Raw genomic sequence first — 23,402 nt, forward strand, 5'->3', positions numbered from 1 at the left:
TGTATAGTGTTGTTATGCTTTATGGGTAGGGAAAGTGTACTACCCTATTTAGTCCTCTAGATGGGGGAAAGTTATGCTCAGAATGTAAGTAGTTAAATGTAGGAGGCGCTAACTGTGGTTAAGCCGGGGAGCATCTGGCATTTTTGTGAGTTGGGATAGGTATCCCTGACAGGACAGTTAGCTCCATAATGTTTAAGGATACGAGCCCAGCCGTTCAGGGCCTGAGGGCCACAGATGACAGAACTGCACAATATTGCAGTACAGAGCACTACACTGCAGATGGTAGTGAGACAGTTGGCAGCAGCACTGATCGCTCATCGTGAGGCAGCTTACTACGTGGGTAGATGACCTTTTGTCTGGGGTGAAACAGATAGGGGAACTCCCAAAGATAGCGAAGCTGGACAGGGAGATGCTGTGATGCTGACAAGGAGGGGACGACCCGGGAATGTTCTTGAAGGTCACAGTGAGAATATAGGGAAAGAGAAGAAAGCAAATTGTGTGTTACCTGACGTAAATGCTGTAACTTAAGTGAACGGACTGAGAACGACTATGAGTAAAGTTTCTTATTTAACCCCTTCACCCCCAAGGGTGGTTTGCACGTTCATGACCGGGCCAATTTTTACAATTCTGACCACTGTACCTTTATGAGGTCATAACTCTGGAACGCTTCCATGGATACCTGTGATTCTGACATTGTTTTCTCGTGACATATTGTACTTCATGTTAGTGGTAAAATTTCATTCAAATAACTTGCGTTTAATTTGGCAAAAATTTTGAAAATTTCGCAATTTTCCAACTTTGAATTTTTATGCCCTTAAATCACAGAGATACGGCACACAAAAAACTTGATAACTAACATTTCCCACATGTTTACTTTACATCAGCACAATTTTGGAACCAAAATTTTTTTTTGTTAGGAAGTTATAAGGGTTAAAAGTTGACCAGCGATTTCTCATTTTTACAACACCATTTTATTTTTAGGACCACATCACATTTGAAGCCACTTTGAGGGGTCTATATGATAGAAAATACCCAAAAGTGACACCATTCTAAAAACTGAACCCCTTAAGGTGCTCAAAACCACATTCAAGAAGTTTATTAACCCATTAGGTGCGTAACAGGAATTTTTTTGAATATTTAAAAAGAAAGGAACATCTAACTTTTTTTCACAAAAAAAATACTTCAGGTTCAATTTTTTTTATTTTACCAAGGGTAATGGGAGAAATTGGACTGCAAAAGTTATTGTGCAATTTGTCCTGAGTACGCTGATACCTGATTTGTGGGGGGGAACGACTGTTTCGGCGCATGGCAGAGCTCAGAATGGAAGGAGCGCCGTTTGACTTTTTCAATGCAAAATTGGCTGGAATTCAGATCGGACGCCATGTCACGTTTGGAGAGTCCCTGATGTACCTAAACAGTGGAAACCCCCTACAAGTGACCCCATTTTGGAAACTAGACCCCCCAAGGAACTTATCTAGATATGTGTTGGGAACTTTGAACCCACAAGGGCTTTACAGAAGTTTATAACGTACAGCGGTACAATTAAAAAATCATATTTTTTCCACAAAAATGATCTTTTCACCCCAATTTTTATTTTCCCAAGGGTAACAGGACCATAAAAGTTATTGTGCAATTTGTCCTGAGTACGCTGATACCCCACATGTGGGGGTAAACCACTATTTGGGCGCATGGCAGAGCTCGGAAGGGAAGCAGCGCCATTTGACGTTTTTGGCTGGAATTGAGATCGGACATCATGTCGCAATTGGAAAACCCCTGATGTACCAAAACAGTGGAAACCCCCAACAAATGACACCATTTTGGAAACTAGACCCCCTAAGGAACTTATCTAGATGTGTGGTGAGAACTTTGAACCCCCAAGGGCTTCACAGAAGTTTATAACATAAAGCCATACAATTAAAAAATCATATTTTTTCCACAAACATGATCTTTTAGTCACCATTTTTTTTATTTTCCCAAGGGTAACAGGAGAAATTGAACCCCAAAAGTTGTTGTCCAATTTGTTCTGAGTACGCTGAAACCCCATATGTGGGAGAAAACTACTGTATGGACACACGTCAGGGCTCGGAAGGGAAGTAGTGACGTTTTGGAATGCAGACATTGATGGAATGTTCTGCTGGTGTCATGTTGCCTTTGGAGAGCCCCTAATGTACCTAAACAGTGGAAACCCCCCACAAATGACCCCATTTTGAAAACTAGACCCCCTAAGGAACTTATCTAGATGTGAGGTGAGCACTTTGAACCCCCAAGGGCTTCACAGAAGTTTATAATGCCAGGGCATGAAAATAAAAAAATCGTATTTTTTCCACAAACATGATCACTTAGTCCCCAATTTTTTCATTTTCCCAAGGGTAACAGGAGAAATTGGACCCCAAAAGTTGTTGACCAATTTGTCATGAGTACGCTGACACCCCATATGTGGGAGAAAACTACTGTATGGACACACGTCGGGGCTCGGAAGGGAAGCAGTGACGTTTTGGAATGCAGACTTTGATGGAATGGTCTGCGGGTGTCATGTGCGTTTTGAGAGCCCCTGATGTACCTAAACTATTGAAACTCCCCACAAGTGAACCCATTTTGGACACTAGACCCCCTACGGAACTCTAGATGTGTGGTGAGCACTTTGAACCCCCAAGTGCTTCACAGAAGTTTATAACGCTCGGACGTGAAAATAAAAAAATCATTTTTTTCCACAAAAATGATATTTTTGCCCCCAATTTTTTATTTTCCTAAGGGTAACAGGAGAAATTGGACCCCAAAAATTGTTTTGCAATTTGTCCTGAGTAGGCTGATACCCTACATGTGGGGGTAAAACACTGTTTGGGCGCATGGCAGAGCTTGGAAGGGAAGGAGCACCATATGACTTTTTCAACTCAGAATTGGCTGGAATTGAGATCAGACGCAATGTTGCATTTGGAGAGCCCCTGATGTGCCCAAACAGTGGAAACCCCCAATTCTAACTCCAACCCGAACCCCAACACACCCCTAACCCTAATCTCAGCCCTAGCCCTAACCCTAGCCCTAACCCTAGCCCTAACCCTAATGGAAAAATGGAAATAAATACATTTTTTTTTATTTTATTATTTTTCCCTAACTAAGGGGGTGATAACGGGGGTTTCATTTACTATTTATGGCAGTTTTTATGTTTGGCAGCTGTCGCACGCTAAAAGACACTTTTTATTGTAAAAATAGTTTTTGCATCACCACATATTGAGAGCTATAATTTTTCCGTATTTTGACCCACCGAGTCATGTGAGGTCTTATTTTTTGCGGGACGAGTTGACGTTTTTATCGGTACCATTTTTGGGCACGTGACTTTTTTTTATCGCTTTTTATTTCGATTTTTGGGACGCAGAATGAACAAAAACCAGCGTTTCATGAATTTATTTTGGGGGGGGGTGCGTTTACACCGTTCCGCGTGCGGTAAAATTGATAAAGCGGTTTTATTCTTTGGGTCAGTACGGTTACAGCTATACCTCATTTAGGTCGTTTTTTTTATGTTTTGTCGGTTTTATGCAATGAAAACTATTTTATATAAAAAATAATTATTTTTGCATTGCTTTATTCTGCGAGCTATAACTTTTTTATTTTTTCGCTGATGATGCTGTGTGGCGGCTCGTTTTTTGCGGGACAAGATGTCGTTTTCAGCGGTACCATGGATATTTATATACGTCTTTTTGATCGCCCGTTATTACACTTTTTGTTTGGCGGTATGATAATAAATCATTATTTTTTGCTTCGTTTTTTATTTTTATTTTTTAAGGGGTTCACATAGTCCCAGGTGGGACATCACTGTCCTGTGACAGATCGCTGATCTGTCACATCACAGATCACTGTGACAGATCAGCGATCTGTCACAGGCAGTGCCGAAGGCTTCCTCATGCCTGCGCTTTGCAGGCACTGAGGAAGCCAGCTTCCTGCAGGCCCCCGAAGGCCCCCGTCGCCATCTTGGATTCGGGGGCCTGGAGGAAAGGAGCCCCCCGCAGCAGCGCTGCACATTGCGCTGCCGTGGGGGGCTCAGGGAAGCACGGAGGGAGCCCCCTCCCTGCCGATGCTTCCCTTTAACTCCCGGTACACCGCGATCATGTTTGATCGCGGTGTGCAAGGGGTTAACGTGTCGGGGGCGGTCCGTGACCGCCCCTGACACATTGTGCCGGGTGTCAGCTGTGATAATCAGCTGACACCCGGCCGCGATCAGCGGCGCTCACCACGTGGGCGCCGCTGATCGCGGTAGACGTACTATCCCGTCCACGGTCATACGGGCCCGGGTACCGTGGACGGGATAGTACGTCGGATGTCAGGAAGGGGTTAAAGTTGGAATTGGACTGTGACTCCGTTTGAACTAAAATTTGTGGAAAAAATGTACAGTCACCTGGGAAAGGCCCTGAAGGTGAGAAGAATGGAGCTACAGGTATGCTGATTAGAGAACTGTGTTGTGTATGTTTGCCCTGGCTGAACCTTACACTAGACTCCTGCAATTAAACGACTTTTGGTGCCATCGTGGTCAGATGACCGTGATGTCATCATAGGTCCTTAAGCAGCTGTAATCTTGCCATAGAAATGCTGGGGGTCCCTAAAAGAGCGGGGGCCCTGGACATATTACCAGTCCCTCCCCTCCCCCTGTGGTAACACAATATTTCCCCCCAAAAAATTAGATCTTGCCCTAGCTTAGTTACTTTGTAGTTTATAGTCAGAATGTGTAGTTATACAGCCACAGCCCTGCTTGAATTTTCTCTTTTGACTAATCACCTGATTGTCTGGAGTCCATTGGAAATCTTGTCGCTGGGTATATCTTATATTTTTACAACTACTTCTCCTATCGTCAAACAGATTTATTTACTTGTATTTCGAAATACAGTAAATATTAAAAAAAAAAAAAATTCTAATTAAAAAAAAAAAAACATAGGATGAGTTTGAATGGAGAGCCAGTCAAGTATGGATACTGCTGGAAATAACCTGACAAATTAACCTTTATATCAATTTCAGTTGCCTTAACATTAATGCTCAGATTTCAGCACTGTCATCCTTTTTGGGTCGTGTGTCGAGGGAGTGGTTTTAAGAGACAAGTAAGTTAACGTATGTTTTCACTGATTAATTTTTGTGCTGTTCTTTAGTAACAGAAGCTGTAAATCCGCATACAAATACTTCAAAAGCACAACAGTAGTTTGAAGAAAATTGGTCATTTTTTTTCTATTGTCCCATTGTCATGCTGTCTTTTTGACAGTTCTTTTTTACCTTTTATTCTTAATCCCCAACGATTGGTAATTGCACTCCAAATGATCTAATGAACATTGCATCTACTATTTGGTGAGTAAATACAGACAGTCACAGCTTATTTATCTTTATCAGTTACAAAGATTGTGTTTACGTCCACATAGCAACTAAAACATAAACGTCTAAACCATAAACGGCTTTTTTTGAAGGATTATTGTATTTGTAGTGGACATGTAGAAGGGTGACCTATTATCCCAAATTCAGTACCAGAGGATGACAAAGTAACTCACACAGGCACAACAAGGTTCAACTGAATCTAGTGCAGGCTGCTTTGTGGTTTACCAGACACAAGAAATAGTTATGTCATCTCTCCACCACCCACAGTGATTGGCTGCAGCGGTCAAGTGACTTTTACGATGACGCAGTGCTCAAAGTCACCTGACTGCTGTAGTCCATTACAGGCTGCAATGCTCCAGTGACTGGCTAACAGTGAAAATCACTTCCAGTCTTTGTGCTGGATCTAGATAACTGCCAGTATCTGAGTATGACGGAGTTTATTTTTGCCCCTGGGCAAAGCTTTTTTTTTTTTCTTGGTCAGTTCATTGAGGGACACAGAAACTATGGGTTACTATGCTGCCACATGTAGGCTAACAATAATAAACTTAGAACAAAAAGCTGACTTTGCCCCACCAGGCTAAATCTGGGCAGCTGACACCCAGTTATTCGGTTTACCTTAGTGTCTTTCAGCGGCAGGCTTGGGTCTGAGTAGCAGACCTGTTTTAGCTTTAAGGAGCCACTTTTAGACATTGAGTTGATATTAAAGCCTCCCTTTGAGGCTGCTAGTTCATTACTTGTTTCATTCCTTTGCTATCTCTGTCCCCAAAGCAGTCTCCATCTTATCCTAGTCTTTTCTGCCTACAGTCCTTGATGGCTGGTTTGAGAATACTAGTAGTGTTTCTATCTTTTCACTTCCTAGGGAAACGTGGGCCACATCTGTCTCATTCGAATGTTAAGGCAGGTTGTTCAGATGATTGATTTCTGTTGTGTTGCCTGGATTGCCAGGGCGTTTGGAAATGTTATGCCTTTGGACTTCCGAGAAGCCTATTTCCTCCATTTAGAGTTTCCATCGATAGGTGACGGGTCAGGTCGGAGGTCTGAGCTCTTCTAAATTCCAGGGAAATCTTCATCTTTCCATATCAGGGGAGGATTCATTATCCCCTGGTTGGACTGAAGATTTTGAATACCTGCTAAACTCAGATTTCATCAGATTGATTCCATAACTCCTATTCTTCGTTTCAAATGCCCTCCAGGACCACCCATAGCATCCAGGTAGACCTTTTGCAACAGTCTCATCTTCTACTGAATTTCTTGGTTATTTAATTTACCAGCAGTATTGTTGGGTCCACAATTCAGAATGTTTCGGGCCCTTCAGTTTTAGTTTGGCTGACTAGGATTAGGGAACTAGGACCTTAGACATCACTTTTTACCATTATATTTAGAAAGTCTCTTGATCTTAAGTGAGAACCGATTGGCATTGCTCTTATGGTAATATGCTCCTTTTTTCATTTTTGCATGCGTGTCTTGAGCCAGGGTTGACTCTCATGGGCCAGATTCCTTTTTTGGCTATCCTGGTCCAGGCCATAGATCAGGATTGACCACTTGGGCAGAGCGAATTAAGGGACAACATATTATCATTCCTGTATCTGGAGACCCTCAATCTGGTCTTGGAGGCCCTTGAGTCCTCTCCTTTTGTGCTGATCAGAGAGATCTCTCCGTTCCGGCTTACTGGCAGGGTGATTTTTTTTTCTCTCTCTCTTCCATTAGGCAAGGCTCTGAAGGGAGCGCTCACTTGTCTCTTCTTTTCTGGGACACCTTAATTAGGAGATTGCGCTCCTTTGTTTAGGTGCTTCACCTCTGATTTCCTTCATTTGTGGATGGATAGCTGCGGACTTCCTCCATGAAGCCCTGCCCACTGCCGCGCCTCCTCTGGTCAGCTTTGCCTATTTCTGCATGCGGCTTCATGCAGCCTGCGTACCCTATCTTTAACATTTGGTACGCAGGCCGTGCCGCAGTATGCAGATGCCGCCGCATGCGTCGTTTTGACGATGCAGCGCCCGCGTAAAATTCCAACATGATGCGTTCTACGCGGGTCGCCGCACCGTCAAAACGACGCATGCGGCGGCATCCCCATACTGTGGCACGGCCTGCATACCCAATGTTAAAGATAGGGTACGCAGGCCGCATGCAGAAATAGGCAGAGCAAACCGGAGGAGTTACGGAAGGGGGCGGAGCTTCACTGAGGAAGTCCGCAGCCCTCCGTCCGCAAATATGAAACCAGCCTTAATCAGAGATGTGCAGCGCTACCTGTCTCTCACAGCGCTGTTTGGACATTCCATTGTCTTGAGTGTTATCCCATTATATTCTGGAAAAGGTCAGGTCACCTCTAGGGCGTACATTGTCTTCTGGTTTAGATCTGCCAAAGCATGGTGTCGTGTTAAGCTTAGGTGCCCCTTCCAGGGCTCGGCTCTCTTCCCCATAGTGTGGAAGACTCTTGGGTCCTATACCTTCAGGGCTGCTACTAAGACTTATGTCCACATCATTGTAGAGCTCTTACTTTTGCGTTTAGGAATACAAGTCTTGGCACTAACTGAATAGCTGGGTATGCCCCTTGAGGAAGGCATTATTTGCCGAAACGCGCGTCGGGGTAGGCGGGCTGATCCTGTGCAATACTTCACTCAGCTGAAGGTACAGTTGTGGCCAAAAGTATTGACACCCCTGCAATTCTGTCAGATAATACTCAGTTTCTTCCTGAAAATGATTGCAAACACAAATTCTTTGGTATTATCTTCATTTAATTTGTCTTAAATGAGAAAACACAAAAGAGAATGAAGCAAAAAGCAAAGCATTGATCATTTCACACAAAACTCCAAAAATGGGCTAGACAAATGTATTGGCACCCTCAGCCTAATACTTGGTTGCACAACCTTTAGCCAAAATAACTGCGACCAGCCGCTTCCGGTAACCATCAATGAGTTTCTTACAATGCGCTGCTGGAATTTTAGACCATTCTTCTTTGGCAAACTGCTCCAGGTCCCTGATATTTGAAGGGTGCCTTCTCCAAACTGCCATTTTTAGATCTCTCCACAGGTGTTCTATGGGATTCAGGTCTGGACTCATTGCTGGCCACCTTAGAAGTCTCCAGTGCTTTCTCTCAAACCATTTTCTAGTGCTTTTTGAAGTGTGTTTTGGGTCATTGTCCTGCTGGAAGACCCATGACCTCTGAAGGAGCCCCAGCTTTCCCACACTGGGCCCTACATTATGCTGCAAAATTTGTTGGTAGTCTTCAGACTTCATAATGCCAAGCAGTCCAGTGCCAGAGGCAGCAAAGCAACCCCAAAACATCAGGGCACCTCCGCCATGTTTGACTGTAGGGACCGTGTTCTTTTCTTTGAATGCCTCTTTTTTTGTCATGTAATCTCTATGTTGATGCCTTTGCCCAAAAAGCTCTACTTTTGTCTCATCTGACCAGAGAACATTCTTCCAAAACGTTTTTTTCAGGTAAGTTTTGGCAAACTCCAGCCTGGCTTTTTTATGTCTCGGGGTAAGAAGTGGGGTCTTCCTGGGTCTCCTAACATACAGTCCCTTTTCATTCAGACGCCGACTGATAGTACGGGTTGACACTGTTGTACCCTCAGACTGCAGGGCAGCTTGAACTTGCTTGGATGTTAGTCGAGGTTCTTTATCCAGCATCCTCACAATCTTGCGTTGAAATCTCTTGTCAATTTTTCTTTTCCGTCCACATCTAGGGAGGTTAGCCACAGTGCAATGGGCTTTAAACTTCTTGATGACACTGCGCACGGTAGACACAGGAACATTCTCGTCTTTGGAGATGGACTTGTAGCCATGAGATTGCTCATGCTTCCTCACAATTTGGTTTCTCAAGTCCTCAGACAGTTCTTTGGTCTTTCTTTTCTCCATGCTCAATGTGGTACACACAAGGACACAGGACAGAGGTTGAGTCAACTTTAATCCATGTCAACTGGCTGCAAGTGTGATTTAGTTATTGCCAACACCTGTTAGGTGCCACAGGTAAGTTACAGGTGCTGTTAATTACACAAATTAGAGAAGCATCACATGATTTTTCGAACAGTGCCAATACTTTTGTCCACCCTCTTTTTATGTTTGGTGTGGAATTATATCCAATTTGGCTTTAGGACAATTCTTTTTGTGTTTTTTCATTTAAGACAAATTAAATGAAGATAATAATACCAAAGAATTTGTGTTTGCAATCATTTTCAGGAAGAAACTGAGTATTATCTGACAGAATTGCAGGGGTATCAATACTTTTGGCCACAACTGTATGTCTGTGCCTCCATGATTATGCTTTTCTATGTGGGTGTTTCTCTCCTGCCATGGGCTATGGGGGTATCATTTGGGGTGTTTTTGCCCTACCCATGATTTAATCAATTTAACAATGTCAGGGGGATGGCCAGTGTAGCCTTGTAATATATACCTCGCCCATAAGCACATACTGTTTATTGTGCTCAGCGACACTTTGATACATGTCCTATGAGTGTTTTCCTGCATTAAGGTCCAGCTCTCCTTGGGCAATTTTTATGCTGGAGTTCATCTGATTCCATCTTTTAGCCTCATCTCTGCAGTTAGTCTGTCTTTTTACGTGTTATTTTTTCAATAAAAGATATATTTTTTTTTACCTTATTTTGGACTCTGTGACTGCTTTTTGTTCTTGTTGTTTGCTGAATAGCTGGGTGTAGCCTGATGGGGAGGAGTAAACTTTTTTTCTAAGATGTATTCTTAGTTTCAGCCTTCAGGTTGCAGTTTATTATCCCTTGGGTCCTGTGACTACTATGAGAAAGATTTTAGGGTGTGTGAACACGCTGCGGATTCTGCTGCGGATCCGCAGCGGTTTTGGTCCTGCGGAACCGCAGCATGCGGTGTACAGTAGCATTATAACTAGTGTTGAGCATTCCGATACCGCAAGTATCGGGTATCGGCCGATACTTGCTGTATCGGAATTCCGATACCGACTTCCGATATTTTTTCAATATCGGAAGTCGGCATCGGAATCGGAAGTTCAGTTGATTGACAGCCTGACGTCATCATGATGCGCGGTGTGTGCGCATCATGATGCGCCGTCATTTCGGGCCTTCCGGGGGTCTCTGCCGGCGGGCTGTGCCGGCCTGCCGGGGGGCTGTGTGGACTGCCCGGGGTCTGTACCGGCCTGCCGGGGGGCTGTGCCGGCCTGCCGGTGGTCTGTGCACCCTGTGGGGGTCTGTACCGGCCTGCCGGGGGGCTGTGCCGGCCTGCCGGTGGTCTGTGCACCCTGTGGGGGTCTGTACCGGCCTGCCGGGGGGCTGTGCTGATGTCCGGGGGTCTGTGCAAGCATCGTCCGATGGGACTACAAGTCCCATCTGGCGATGCCTGCTACCATGACAGTGATTGACACATTAGCCAATGATGGGACAGTAGTAGTCCCATCATCCGGCTAATGTGTTAAATGTTAAAAAAAAAAAAAAAAAAAAAAAATACTACATACATACTACATGCATGCTACATACATACTACATGCTACATACATACTACATACATACCACATACATACTACATACATACTACATACATACTACATACATACCACATACATACCACATACATACTACATACATAACACATATATACTACATGCATGCTACATACATACTACATGCTACATATATACTACATACATACTACATACATACATACTACATATATACTACATGCATGCTACATACATACTACATGCTACATACATACTACATATATACTACATACATACTACATGCATGCTACATACATACTACATGCTACATACATACCACATACATACTACATACATGCTACATACATACTACATATATACTACATGCATGCTACATACATACTACATGCTACATACATACTACATATATACTACATGCATGCTACATACATACTGCATGCTACATGCATGCTACATACATACTACATACATACTACATGCTACATACATACCACATATATACTACATACATACTACATACAATACATTCATACAATACATACATAGACATACAGTACATATAACATAGAGTAACATACTTACCAATACTTGTCACATTGTTCCCCGAAGCCATTGTCTTTTACGGAATAAATATTAACATAACAAACCACAAAAATACTCACCCACGATCCGAAGCAGTCCACGAGTGTGTCCCACGACGATCTTGGGTAGAGAACTGCAGCATCAGCTGTTGCTGCCGTTCTCTACGGGCTGCAGGAATCCAATGACGGAAGGTAGGTATCCTTCCGCACTGTATTCCTCCGCCACTTAAAAAAAAAAAAAAACGTCCCTAGTCTCACTTTATGCCATTGCTGTGTGGGAAATTCCCACGCAGCAATGGCATAAAGTGAGACTAGGGACTTTTTTTTTTTTTTAAGTGGCGGAGGAATACAGTGCGGAAGGATACCTACCTTCCGTCATTGGATTCCTGCAGCCCGTAGAGAACGGCAGCAACAGCTGATGCTGCAGTTCTCTACCCAAGATCGTCGTGGGACACACTCGTGGACTGCTTCGGATCGTGGGTGAGTATTTTTGTGGTTTGTTATGTTAATATTTATTCCGTAAAAGACAATGGCTTCGGGGAACAATGTGACAAGTATTGGTAAGTATGTTACTCTATGTTATATGTACTGTATGTCTATGTATGTATTGTATGAATGTATTGTATGTAGTATGTATGTAGTATATATGTGGTATGTATGTAGCATGTAGTATGTATGTAGCATGCATGTAGCATGCATGTAGCATGCAGTATGTATGTAGCATGCATGTAGTATATATGTAGTATATATGTAGCATGTAGTATGTATGTAGTATGTATGTGGTATGTATGTAGTATATATGTAGTATGTATGTAGCATGTAGTATGTATGTAGTATGTATGTAGCATATATGTAGTATGTATGTAGCATGTAGTATATATGTAGTATATATGCAGCATGTAGTATGTATGTAGTATGTATGTGGTATGTATGTAGCATGTAGTATGTATGTAGCATGCAGTATGTATGTAGTATATATGTAGTATGTATGTAGCATGTAGTATATATGTAGTATGCATGTTGCATGCATGTAGTATATATGTAGCATGCAGTATGTATGTAGTATATATGTAGTATGTATGTTGCATGTAGTATATATGTAGCATGCAGTATGTATGTAGTATATATGTAGTATGTATGTTGCATGCATGTAGTATATATGTAGTATGCATGTTGCATGCATGTAGTATATATGTAGTATGTATGTTGCATGTAGTATATATGTAGTATGAATGTAGCATGTATGTAGTATGTAGTATGAATGTAGCATGTATGTAGTATGTAGTATGCATGTTGTATGTATGTAGCATGTATGTAGCATGTAATTTTTTTTTTTACATTCAACACATTAGCCGGATGATGGGACTACTACTGTCCCATCATTGGCTAATGTGTCAATCACTGTCATGGTAGCAGGCATCGCCCGATGGGACTTGTAGTCCCATCGGTCGATGCTTGCACAGACCTCCGAAGCCTGCACAGCCCCCCGGCAGGCCGGCACAGCCCCCCGGAGCCTGCACAGCCCCCCGGCAGGCCGGCACAGCCCCCCGGAGCCTGCACAGCCCCCCGGCAGGCCGGCACAGACCACCGGAGCCTGCACAGCCCCCCGGCAGGCCGGCACAGACCACCGGAGCCTGCACAGACCCCCTGGCAGGCCGGCACAGCCCCCCGGAAGGCCCGTACAGACCCCAGAGAGGCTGTACAAGGGAAAAACAGGATTTTTCTTATTCTGATACCGGAAGTCCCATAGACTTGAATGGGACTTCCGGTATCGGAATCGGCGATACCGATACTTTTTTTTAAGATCGGCCGATCCATTCCGATCCGATACTTTGAAGTATCGGACGGTATCGCTCAACTCTAATTATAACCTATGGAAAATGAAAACCGCAGTGCAGACGGTGCAGATTTTTCCACGCGGTTTTGCTGCGGTTTTCAATCCACAGAAAGAAATGACTTGTCAATACTTTCTGCGGATTCCGCTGCGGTTTGCCATCTGCTCCATTGTAGAGATGATAAACCGCAGGGTAATCTGCAGATACCTGCGGATTTTACTAAATCCGCATGGACAAATCCGCAGAGCATTCTGCAGCGTGTGCACACACCCTTACAGTGAGTACCAAAAGTCCTTGTATTTTGCCCAAACAAGTAATTGAAATGCAAATACCGTACATAGAAAATGCATGCTATGCAGGGTTAGTGTTAGTACGCATACTATGTTGTATAATGATTGCTAGCTGTAGTTGTTTGAATGATTTTCATCAACTTATATTTAAGCAAACTTTTTTTTCTTTTTATAGATATGGTGATGCAGTGGGCAAGAACCTAGTAGTAGGGACTTTATCATGGCCTTCTCCATGGGTTATAGTTATAGGATCTTTCTTTTCTACTTGTGGAGCTGGGCTGCAAAGTCTGACTGGAGCGCCCCGGTTACTGCAAGCAATTGCGAAGGACAATATAGTTCCATTTCTGCGAGTGAGTGAACAAACTTTAAATAACTGAGATTTCATTAAAAGGGTTATTTACAAAATCATAATGCGGTCTCAGTTTTATGCATGTATAGAATTAACCATGTGTCAATGCAACTGATTTTTAAAACTTGCACTTACTTGCACCTGTTACTCCAAGGCTGTCTATACCCTTTATTTGGTTAGGCTTTGCTTTTTCCACAGACCTCACTGATAACAGCTGCATTTGTACCTTTTGACCTTTTCTAATTCATTAAAAACAGATGCACCTGTGACCCTGTCTAATAAAACATCCCCCAGACATTCACACAACACCCTCATTGCCCCGACGGTGGTGGCCTTGTAGCTTGCGTCAGATATTCTGTGCTCAGCTCTGCTATGCCTTTGCCTTTGAGTATGATCATGCTCTGGAGATCCCCATGAACCATCAATGCTATCTCATAGTAATTGTAATAAATACTGGTCAAATAGTGGGTTGCACCTACATAATCAAAAATCACCTCGTCCATCTAAATAAAAGTTGCCCCTATTGAGAGTTATCTATCTTCATCAGGAAGTACATAAGAAAGAGAAGAGCAGAAGGCAGGGCCTGCAGCACCAAGGAGGAGCAGTGTGCTACTGTGAAATGTAGTTTCAGCAGATAGGAATAAGATGGGCCATTTAGCGCTGTGAATCCAGATACACAAAAATGAATGTGTGTTCTTCGTTTTTTTACAGCACAATTCTCCATGTAAATAAAAACACAGTGCCCTTCTGTCTTTCCTGGTGTATGATGGCAACATACTGGATGACACATAAATAGTGTAATTTACCTTTTATAGGTATTTGGACATGGTAAAGCAAATGGTGAACCCACGTGGGCGCTTCTTCTGACTGCCTTAATTGCCGAACTAGGAATTCTAATTGCCTCGTTGGACATGGTAGCACCAATATTATCAATGTAAGAATGCACATGTGATAAATCTAAAACTCAAATGTTTTAATGGATGAATTTATCAATAGTGAATTTGTATTAACTTAACATTTCAGATTGGGAGAGAGACCCCATTCTAATGTCTGAGCCGTGAGACCCTAGAAACAACAGCGCTTGCTCTATGCATTAATGCACACTGGGTAATACAACATATTGACAGGAATATTTAACTTACAACGCGTTATTAGAATATACCTAAAATATGTTGTATTATTTCTTCTGTTACCAGTGCACCTCATATCATAGAAACCTATGTTCTCATATTTAAATTGGCTGATTCCAGAGAGCAACAGATTATCTGCCCTCATTGTTTCACTGAGCTAGAGGGATAACTCCCATGTATAATTATTGAATTGCAGAAATGCCAGTTGTTTCCTATGTAACTATGGGAGTGGTGCATGGTAGCATAGTACTTTTCAATACAGGTCTCTATTTATGAAATGTTTCATATTTTGGCACACTTCTATAGAACAGGCATATTAATGACCTTCTACAGGGGATGACTTGCTCACCACCATTCCTTGCTAAGATGCCATAGATTCACTAACGTATTTTTCCTTTTCTAATATATGCAAAGTAATAATTCCATCGTGTGATCTGCATATTAGGACTTCCCAGAACGGTAACGGGCCTTTTAGAAAGTAGTGTTAGGCTACTTTCACACATCAGTTTTTTGCCGTCAGGCAGGATCCGGCTATTTTTAGAAAAAACGGATCCGGCATAAATTTTGGAGAACTGTAGAAACGGATCCGTTTTTCTGCCGGATCCGTCTAGCAGGTTATATCTGTTTCCTGGGGGCTGGCCAATTGGATGTGAGCATGCGCAGACTTAAAAAAACGGATCCGGTGGCTGGATCCGTCTTTTTCTGGATCCGGCGCCCATAGACTTTCATTGTGGCAAAAAGCCAGAAGCGTCGGATCCGGCGCTTCCGGCTTTTTCGCCGGAGACAAAAAACGTTACAGTAGCCGTTTTTTCCAGATGCCGGAATGAGACAAGTAGCCGGATCCGGCAAAAAACGGATGAAACGCAATGCCATCCTGCGCGATCCGGCGCTAATGCAAGTCAATGGGGAAAAACTGGATCCGGCATTGCATTTCGCCGGATCCGGGTTTACAAAAGAAAACCGGATCGCGCCTGACGGAGAAAAACTGATGTGTGAAAGAGGCCTTAAACACCAGACAGATCTGCTCACAATGGGTTTTTTTTGGGGGAAGGGGGGGATTCGTACAAAGTTTCACCCACAGAACATATGGACCTGGAGAATCCAACTGCTTATGTGATTAATAGATATATATATATCTATCTATTTCATTATCTGTCAGAGATGAGCAGTTCTAAGCCTGATTTTTCTGCCAAATGACTCTACTACACTTTTGCAACATTTTCCTCTGGCATATGAGCTTTAAAGTGGTAATCTACGGGTAAATGGCATTGACCCATATTGGGCAGGCTTACTGGGAAGCATCTACAGGGAGAAAGATGAAGCGATTGTAACCGCTCACTGCAGCACCATGGGTAATATTAGTGTTGGTGCAGTGAGCGATTACAATCAATGCACATGATGCGCACCCTGTAAGCACCCACTGGCACAGTGATTCCCAGCATGCTCTGCACACACACATATGCAGCAAATGTTGGCTACAGAACTGGCTGTCAATCAATGTGCCAATCGGAGATTACAGCGCTCTCGCTATTTGGGGGTTGTAACCACTCCCTGCACTGCCCTGACGACTGGAAACGAGCTGCTGCAGAGAGAACAAGCTGGAATTTAATTTTCTCCTTGCAGCTTCTTGTCCAGTTACACTGCCGGCCATGAATAAATGCGGTTTATTTACAGATTACACTTTATCTGTGTGTAAATCGCATTTTTCCAGGTGACCGTTTCCCGTTAAGGTGGATTGCATAACTGTATTTAGATGTTCTATATATACCGTATCTAGCTATATGTACATTTACATCATGCTGTTACAATTGGGAAACTGTACTTTTTTATTTCTTGGCTTGCGTTTTCTTTGTTAATGTGTGTGATAGCTATATTATATTCATTTTTCTATTTTTTTAGGTTCTTCTTGATGTGCTATTTATTTGTAAATTTAGCATGCGCTGTGCAGACTCTGCTGAGAACACCAAACTGGAGGCCAAGATTTAAATATTATCATTGGTGAGACGTTAAAATATAATTCCAAGTGTTAGACTAGTTTTATGAGCTATTCATCTGGATATTGTTTATTAGCTGTGACAGGCCCCTGAGGAAGCCGCATTTTAGTGGTGACACCCGTTGGTCATTCTTGTGCCCCAATTGTTTGATCTCCAAGCGAACCTTGGACCAGGTTATCATTTTCCTGTGTACATCCAGAGTGCTGCATTAAACATTTCCTTACAGAGTTGAATAATACCTCCTTTGCCCTCTTACTACTAGTGTTTTTTTTGTAGCAAACTTCCACCTCTGCCCACCTTGCTTCCTTCCACACATGTACCCTTACCTCCAATCTAAACATAATGTTTTCTTATTTATTTCCCATCTTAAAGAAAATTTGGAAAACTGAGACAATAGGACTGTGACAAGTATGTGTACACTGCCTTAGGACTTATATTAGGCTGGTTTCACACTTGCGTTTTATCGCGCAGCGCATTGTGCGCTATCGGTCGCACGCGCAATTGTCCCCTATCTTTAAAATGGCAGGCGCAGTGTCCAGCGATTGCACGCGGGCCTCAGCGTTTGCGTGCGCTGCGCATTTTCCAGGTGTGCGACCAGACGCGCCGGACGCTACATGTTGCATCTTTTGTTCCGCCCAACGTCAAACAAAAGAGAAAAAGAATCATGCAAAAAAATTAAGGGAAAGTTCCTTTCTGATTGTAAAAAAATGACCAAACATGCTCAGATGACATTTAGTTAGAGCACAATCAGATAAAGAAACAAATACCCACCTACTACAGGTCTATTATGAAAACACATTGTAGTATAACTCTTAAGCATGCTCAGATGACACTTAGTTGGCTATTGGAGCACAGTCAGATAAGGATAGAAATGCAAACCTTCTACAGGTCTATTGTGGATAATGCATTGTGGTATAACCCTCAAGCATGCTCAGATGACACTTAGTTGGCTATTAGAGCAAAATCAATTAAAGATACACTTACAAACCTACTACATATCTATTGTGGATAATGTATTGTGGTATACCAATCAAGCATACTCAGAAGACACTTAGCTAAAGATACACATGCAAACCCACTATAGATCTATTGTGGATAATGCATTGAGGTATATCCCCTAAGGGCCTGTCACACTAAGAGATATCGCTAGCAATATCGCTATAACTAGTGACGTTATAGCGATATTGCTAGCGATATCGCTGTGTCTGATACTTGCCTACGACCGGCTCCCCCGCTGGTTATCGCTGATCGCGCGAGAACGTCCTGGACCGCTTCCCGTCGTCAGCTTCCTGCGGCGCTTCCTGCTGTGAAGACGAGCGACGCGTGGAGCCGGGCGGGAGGACGCAGGATCGCCTGGTGTGACAGGTAAGTAGCGACCTCCGTCCCCAGCGATGTCGCTAGTGAGATCTGCCTGTGTGGCAGCTCACTAGCGACCACTTAGCAATGCACCAGCGATCCTGACCGCGTCATATCGCTGGTCGGGATCGCTGGTACATCGCTAAGTGTGACAGTACCTTTAAGCATGCTCAGATGACACTTAGTTAACTATTAGAGCACACAAATGGTAATACAGATGAGGATATGTTACAACCTTCAAAAAATCTTCACAACTGTACTATTTATATTGCATCCAGTACAAGTATGTGTATTTGAAAATTAATACCACATTTGAAAGAGGATCATTAATCAAGATTGTTCCCAGAGGAGGAGGTTATCCTTCAAAAATATACAAAGTAAAAGTCTATTGATTGTTTAAATTTATTTTTCTCTTTTCCTAATTTCTCATATCCCCACTATATTAGGGCTAGATAAATGACCTAACATGAAGACACACAGATATAATTAAGGAACATAGATTCTATACAAAGAAAAGCCTCTCAATTACATAGTGAATATCATGAGATATGCTAGCAGCATTTAACAAATCTTGAAGGTCATAAACTCGCCCTTATGAACGAAGAATTACACACACAGTCCAAAAGATCTGTAGAAGGAATACTTGATGTGGATATTCTTTCCAATAGTACAGAAAAAAAAAATGCTTGCAGTCCTATCCCACTTCAGAAACTGGAGTTTGACGAAGGGAAAATAACCTGTGAAAAGAAATTTTGGAAAGGGAAAAAAAATGAATAAAAACATTTATTTTTATTTCTAGAGAAGGAAAAGAAAGGAAAGAAGGAAACAGAGGGGGACTAGTCAAAGCACAGAGAGGGAGATGGGTAAAAGGGAAGATAAGCCTGCTGAATGAGGTGACCCGCTGCACAACGTGCTCAAAACAGAGAACGCAGAAACTACGTTTTTCTGTAGAATCCGGTGTACAGGAGCTTTTTGAGCGCGCGCGATTTCAGAGTAAACAATATCTAGACACTTGTTTAATACACCCCCTAAACAAGCAACATTGTTTTGGAGGAGGGTAGATAAAAGAAGGGGTCTGTAGTGCCAGATCATTACTGTCCAGACAGACTTCAAGACAAAAAGAAGACAAGACAACACCCACCCAGCCAGAGACAATCCACTACTTTGGAGAATACAGCAGCTATAATGTGAGTATTCTAAAATCAATTTAAGTGAGCCTGTCCTTTAAAAAATATTATGTACTAATGTTTTGTTTTGTTTTTTCCAGCATGTCTTCTGGATCCCAATACAGTCCTTCCAGGGAAGAATTGGCAGAAGCAGAGCATGAGGTGAGTATTTTGTTGCCTTTGTGTAAGTATACCTACCCCTAAATATGGGTAATTATTTCTGTTTTTTTACAGACCTCAGCATCGGACCAGCCAAGTGAGCCGGAGCAGCGTACACAAGGCCCGGCGGGGACGAGACGCAGTATAACTATCCATTATTTAAAGTTACCTTTTATTTTAAATTATGTTTTCTATTCCTGTTTTTATGTCCTGTTTTTCGTGTTCTATTTTTTTTTTTTTCTCTATACCATTCTCCACAATTTCCACGATTCTAATGTATTTCTTTTCTAGGTTCCACAACGGGATGAAGACCTATACATTGACAACGAGCAACTGATCATCCTTGTCCAGGAGCGTGTCCCGTTATGGGACCGCCGTGACCAGCAGTACAAGGACATTGTGGTGACCCGGCAGCTCTGGAATGAGGTGGCCGCTGCGTTGATGGAGGGCTAGGACAGTGCCTCTGCAACTTTAAAGAAGGCGTTTAGTAAGTATTTCACTGTTCTGTGATGCCGCATTGAGTCTTTGTCCTGAGGATACTGTTTTGTTTCCTGATAGATAGATTCTATCAGGGACCATAACAGTGTCCTCAGGATCAAGATTGAATGCGTTGTGAATTGTAATGTTGTGTTGTATTCATGCTTTATCTCTTGCACCTGATGATACTTGTGTGTTTACTGCAAGATATGTTCTTGCAGTGAACACACAAGTGTCCTCAGGTTCAACAGTCAATGCATTGTGAATTGTAATGTATTGTTCATGCTTTATGTCTTGCACCTGATGATACTTGTGTGTCGGACCCGTCCCAGCCATCCGACAGCCAGGAAGCAAGTGGCAGGTCAGCAACACAGACAGCTGGTGACCAGGAAGCTGGTCAATCAGGTGTTTCCCTGTCCCAGGTCTCTGCCACTGGTTATGTGGGCACTACCCACCAGCAGGAGAGGGCCTCGGACAGGAATGACATGCCCGAGTTCATGCACTTGAGCGAAGCCTTTCATGCCAGCCTCAAGACGCTGGCCGAAAGAGTGGAAAGTGGTTTTTCACTAATGGAACGTGGTTTTAACCACATGGAACACCTCATCCACTCTTCCGACCAGCGCCTTGAACGGCTGGAGGCCGACCTCAATAGACCAGCGCACCATTTCTTTATTAAAATTGAACGGGGCATGGCGGATCACCTTAGTCCTGAGCAACAGCTGAATGTGTTACACGCCTGCAACACTGCTTTCTTGCAGGCTATGCAGCAGAATCAGTATGTGCAGCAGTCAGTGGTGTCATTCCCACCTGTGCCACCACTGATTAGCTTCACCACAGTACCGACTTCTGCTGCATACCACTGCCCGGCCACCTGCATTCCTAGCCAAGCCGGACAACGCTACACCACACCAATGCCGAGTGCTGCTGGACACTCCACCCTCGCCACCACCATGTCAAGCGCTGCTCCTGTCTGGAGCACCAGTACTGCTACCGTTTCCACATCTTGGCAAACCTCCAGCACAAAATCTGCTTGGGCCACCGCCACCTCTTCTCCTGTTCGGACCACAGAGACTACATCATCTCCGGATCGGAGCACCGGCACTTCGCATCATCAGCATGGGAGCACAGCCACAACTCCTCATCATTCCAGGAGCACCTCCACCACTCATCAGAGGAGCACCGCCACCTCTTCTCCTCATCGTAGCACTGCCACTGCTTCACGTACTCGGAGCACCACCACCACTCCTCTTGAGAGGAGCACCATCACCGCTTCGCCTACACGGAGCACCGCCATCACTCTTCATCACAGGAGCACCACCACCGCTTCGCCTGATAGGAGCACCGCCACCTATTCTCCCACCAGAAGCACCGCGCACACTTCACCTTCACTTAGCACAGACACCACAAGTTCTCCTGCAAGGAGCACCGCCAGCGCCTCCACCGAGCAGCCCAGGGGAGTCCCACATTCCATATTTTATTCTTCACAGACATGGTCCAACATCTCGAGGCGGTCAACGATTGTAAGGCGGTTACAAGGTGGTAGTCGGTACAGGCAGGTGACTCCTGCCCCAAAGAAGAAGAAACAAAAGACTTAGTTAGTCAGTCCCCCCTCTCCTTCCAACGTTTCCCAACCAACCTCCAGTTCCATGCCTGATCTCCCTTCCCCCAGTACTTTAGTAGCCCTTTCACCTAGAACCCCTTCCTCAATTTCCAGCCGTTCCTCGTCTCTCCACACCCCCAAAGTATCCCACTCTTCCTCCAAACGTCCTTCAAAAGAAAAATAACCTTTTTTTTAGTTAAAAAAAATAAATGTGCAATTTTTATTGTTCAAAAAAAGTTTGGTTTAATGTATCTTTCGCCGCCAACACACACTGCGCCGTACACACACTGCGCCGTACATTTTTCTTTTTTGTCAACACATAGCTCCATTAATGACACGTTTTTACGCGTGTCAATCTTGGAGATATGTGTAGTCAAAACCAGAAATCTATATGACTTGTATTTTCCATATCAGTCAGGTAATAAAACACAGACTGAATAGAGGATGATGTTGAGTGCAAGGCCTATCTATTGTTACCTTGGTTTGTATCAAAAACAGTAACTTCACTATGGTGTGTTTTAACATCATTTAACTTTTTTTGATACATTCTAAGGTTATTATAGATAGACCTTGTAATTAACCTCATCCTCTATTCAGTGTGTGTGGATAAACTGAGTAGATGATGTGGAAAATACCCGCCATATGTACAATACCCTGACTTTGTATCATAACGATCACACCTGGGGAAAGGGGAATACACATGAGTTGTAACCAGCAGCGTCACTTCAGTCTGCATATATATAACTCAGACTGAAGCGCTGCTGCAGTTAACCTCTTATGTGTATTCTCCTTACAATGTGTGATAAGCGTCTGAAGTGTGGATGCGTTATAATAATAATAATAATCTTTATTTATATAGCGCCAACATATTCCGCAGCGCTTTACAGTTTAACAGTTTCAAAACACAAGTCATAAGTAACAACATTAGCAATACAAAAATTAAAGCAAAATAAGACTAAATAAGATGACCCTGCTCGTGAGAGCTTACAATCTACAATGAGGTGGGGGAGATACAGAGTACAGGGGTGTATTTACAATGGTGTATTTATAATGATGGTCCAGCCATCTTGAGGGAGTGAAAGATGGATGGAGATAGTGAATGGGCTACACACACACCCTTACACATAAAATTACTTTGATTAGTGAACGTGTTAAGCCGCTCTGAACAAATGTGTTTTGAGGGAGCGCCTAAAACTGTGCAAATTGTGGTTAGTCCTAATTTCTTGGGGTAGAGCATTCCAGAGGATAGGAGCAGCCTGGGAGAAGTCTTGGAGTCGGGAGTGGGAGGTACGGATTAGTGCAGAGGTTAGTCGAAAGTCGTTTGCGGAGCGCAGCGATCGGCTAGGCCGATAGACAGAAATGAGGGAGGAGATGTAGGGGGTGCCGCACCGTGGAGAGCTTTGTGGGTGAGAACAAGTAATTTGAATTGGATCCTATAATGAATAGGCAGCCAGTGTAATGACTGACGAAGAGCGGACACGTCCGAGTACCAATTAGCCAGATGGACAACCCTGGCTGCTGCATTAAGTATGGACTGGAGAGGGGAGGCCAATTAATAGAGCGTTGCAGTAATCCAGCCGGGAGTGGATCAATGCTACAGTGAGGGTTTTTGTCATTTCCATGGTGAGAAAAGGGCGGATTCTAGAGATGTTCTTTAGGTGTAAGCGGCA

At 43.4% G+C, this 23,402-nt stretch overlaps 1 protein-coding gene across 1 annotated transcript in view; it reads left to right on the forward strand.

The window, feature by feature from the left end:
- SLC12A4 (solute carrier family 12 member 4) overlaps positions 1–23,402 on the forward strand; it is a 423,457-nt gene that overhangs the window by 243,767 nt on the left and 156,288 nt on the right. The window contains exons 11-14 of the mRNA XM_073550797.1: positions 5,027–5,084; positions 13,677–13,851; positions 14,666–14,784; positions 16,880–16,978. Coding sequence (XP_073406898.1) covers positions 5,027–5,084; positions 13,677–13,851; positions 14,666–14,784; positions 16,880–16,978 — 451 coding nt within the window. The remainder of the gene's footprint in view (positions 1–5,026; positions 5,085–13,676; positions 13,852–14,665; positions 14,785–16,879; positions 16,979–23,402) is intronic.

This window comes from Dendrobates tinctorius, unplaced genomic scaffold, assembly GCF_039654945.1.
Source record: "Dendrobates tinctorius isolate UK_male_01 unplaced genomic scaffold, ASM3965494v1 ptg000170l, whole genome shotgun sequence".
NCBI lineage: Eukaryota > Metazoa > Chordata > Amphibia > Anura > Dendrobatidae > Dendrobates > Dendrobates tinctorius.